General features: G+C 32.8%; 1 protein-coding gene across 1 annotated transcript; it reads right to left on the bottom strand.

Annotated features, from left to right (window-relative positions):
• Nucleotides 1-2,364: 2,364 nt before the first annotated feature.
• On the bottom strand, nucleotides 2,365-2,786 carry K441DRAFT_742874 (uncharacterized protein; the record flags this gene model as incomplete). Its single annotated transcript, XM_067654396.1, has 1 exon — nucleotides 2,365-2,786. A coding segment is annotated over one exon (324 nt), but the record flags the coding sequence as incomplete, so codon positions are not given.
• Between the last annotated feature and the right edge of the window lie 343 nt (nucleotides 2,787-3,129).

Raw genomic sequence — 3,129 nt, 5'->3', positions numbered from 1 at the left:
GTAATGTCCTTAGCTTATATCTATAATTTGCCTTAAATAGTAATATTGTTACGGACGCTTTAAGTACAATATTACGACTACTTGGAGAAGAGTTGGAAGAAGCTAGTTGGTTAATTTAAGCACGGTCTAGGATGGAGCCGGTAGAACTATGTAATGAGGAATAGTAACCGAGGTTATATAATATGCTACGTATTAAACAAGAGGAATGAGAGGAACTTACGTACCTTATATATAAGACATATATTACGTATAAGAAGGATTTTATAAGAGTACAGTTATATATTTAAGGACCCTTAGTCCCTACCTAGATAGTTCCTTCCTTGTAGTGATTCTTAGAATATAATTAAAGTTAATCTATTAGGCAACCACTCTACCAGTTATTATTCCGTTGTTAACTTTTATACTTATATTACCTATATACCTAGCCTAATAATAGGACCTATTGTAGTTTTTACTATAAGGTTCCGTTATATAATTACTATTACGGTTATAGTATTAGTATAGAAGGTTAAACAACATGCTACTAAAAGCAGCCACTATAACGCTATTAACGGCGGCAACTACTTTAAGGTTAGGTAATGACACTAGTATAGTAGACACTAACTTATAGCAACCTATAACGGTTAGACAGCTATAAGAGATAGTTAACTAGTTAATAGAAAATAATATAACGTTAAAAAATAGGATTAATGGGATAGGCATAGTAAAGGTTAAGTTACTATTAATTGAAAGGTACTTAGGATAGAGATTAAAGCTTAAAGGATTTCTTATATAAATGCACTTTAAAGTGGCGCAAGAAGGAGTAAAGCTGGTAATACTTATAGATTAAATAGCCTATGCAGGACTATTCTTAACAGGAAGAGCACTTAAATGGTTTAAGCTTTACTTTATAGAGATATAAGCGAATAGCATAATAACTACTAACTAAGAGGTACGGTTTATATTCTTAAGCTAGAATAGATTTATAGAATAACTTATATAAATATTCGAAGACCTAGAGGTAGTAACTATAGTAGAAAGAAAACTCTAAGATATTACGTAATAAACCTTAGCAATTAAGTATATAACGCAGTTTTAGACGTTAGTGATATAAGTAGAGTAAAATAATAGGGCGCTTATGGCATAGTATAAGCAAGGACTTAAGGCTAAAGTCTAAGACGTAATTATTTTAATAGAAGATGCGGATACCTTAAGGGAACTAATAGATCAGGCGATTAAGATTAATAATTAGATCTACTAAAGGGAATAAACTAAGAAAGGTTAGGATAGAGTTCTATAGTTGTATAAGGCGTAAAGTACGTAATAATAAAAGCTAAGTTAGAAACTATAGTATAGCGCAGAGCTAATAGACCTAAGTGGTACTAGAAAAGCCTATAAGAGATAAAGTAAGAAACCGTAGAAACCTAGAGGATAAGGATTAAGTAATTAGAGGTCTAAGGAGCAGAGGCCGAATTAGGGATCTTAGCAGTAGAAGATATTTAGGCGGACTCTATAGCAAGAAAAATAGTTTAAAGAAGAAGCTTGTATAAATTACGGAAAATAAGGTTACTATATTAGAGACTATAAAAGTGGGCAGAGTTACTATATAGTAAAAGGTATTAGACTAGTAGACAATATATACGTATAAAGGGATGATAATATACTACGAGGAACAAAAGAGTGTTTAATTAGAAGTTTTGCGTTTTGTTATAATAACGCATGCCAAATTTATAAAGACGCTAAGTGTGGCGTAAGCTATTAGCTATAAGAGCTAGCACCTATAGGATATAGAGGAACTAACGAACTAGTTTATAGATCGGATATTAAGGACAATGAATTTAATATAGGCGAAACATTTTATAACAATAAGGCAATAAGGGCCGTTTACTAGGAACGAGTAGACCTTAAAGATGTTATACTAGAGGTAGAGGATAATTCTACTACAGAATAGGGAACATTAGTTAGGATTAAAACCCTACTAGATATAATATCTATCGCTTTATAAGACGTAAGAGAAGTAGGATAGTGAACTACTTTGGCACTTAATAAAGGCAAAAGGCTAAAGGCTTAAGATTCTTAAGATAAGATGCGAGATAATTAAGATTCTTAAAACAAGATAAGGTAAGCTTAAGGACCTTTTTTTTTTAATCCATTGTATTATACTACGTACAATACTACGCATGCAGCCTCTGGGCTATGGCGCTATAGTTCTATATACATAAATCCTTTTTGGGGCAGCTTAATATATACTAGTAGCTATATCCTAGTAGTTTATAAACCCCTAAATTAGGAGTTTATAGTTTCCTAGTAAAAATACTAAGATACTACAACTACTAGGGAATAAGAAGATGGTAAGAAAAAACTGTAAGAAATCCTAACCCCTATCCCTGTCCTTTTGCAATTTATTTCTGTCCTTTTGCTCTCTACTGTCTTTTAACCTAAAAGCCTAGTAGGAGTTACCTCCTTCTAGACTTCTATTAATTTTATTCTTCCATAGAGTCTTCTACGCTAGTACTATNTACTANTTTAGCTGCTCTAAGATTCTTNCAGTCTCTACTATTAGCAAAGTGTTTTTCTTTACAATTAATGCAAAGAGGGGTAGTATACTTGCAAGGCCTGCCGCTTAGTAAGCAGGTAGGACAGCAGTGGTCTTTAGATAGATGTGCAGCCGCACAATATCTATAGGCCCTAGTAGAGCATCTGTCTCCTATATAGCCAAATTTTTGGCAGCTATTACACTNCGTAGTAGGAGAGACTTCGAGGTATTTTACTACCTTAGTAGCTGTACCTGCAATTAATATCTCTTTTTACTTAAGGATTTCTTGTCTTTTTTCTTCATTCTTTATGGTAAAAACTATAGAGCTAAATCTGGTCTGTAGATCGTGTCTTTTTACACTAGATAAGATCCATCTAGGTAGTCCTTATATCCTTATAGGATTAAAAGTCTTAATTTCTTCTTTTAGAAGCTTAGAGCCTCCTTCTCCTAAGAAAGGTAGGGTAGGAACCCCATNGGCTATAATTTAAACCNATNGTTCTAGTTTTTGTTCTCTTTAAAAGGTAAAGCAGTTATGCCAGATTTCCTTATATTTAACTAGGAAATCTGCATTATACTCTTCCGTAGTCATAAGGAGAATATTTTGTTTTCCTTTA

Source organism: Cenococcum geophilum (genome assembly GCF_001692895.1).
Source record: "Cenococcum geophilum 1.58 unplaced genomic scaffold K441scaffold_9, whole genome shotgun sequence".
Taxonomy (NCBI): Eukaryota; Fungi; Ascomycota; class Dothideomycetes; order Gloniales; family Gloniaceae; genus Cenococcum; species Cenococcum geophilum.
This window is presented reverse-complemented; position numbering and strand designations above follow the sequence as displayed.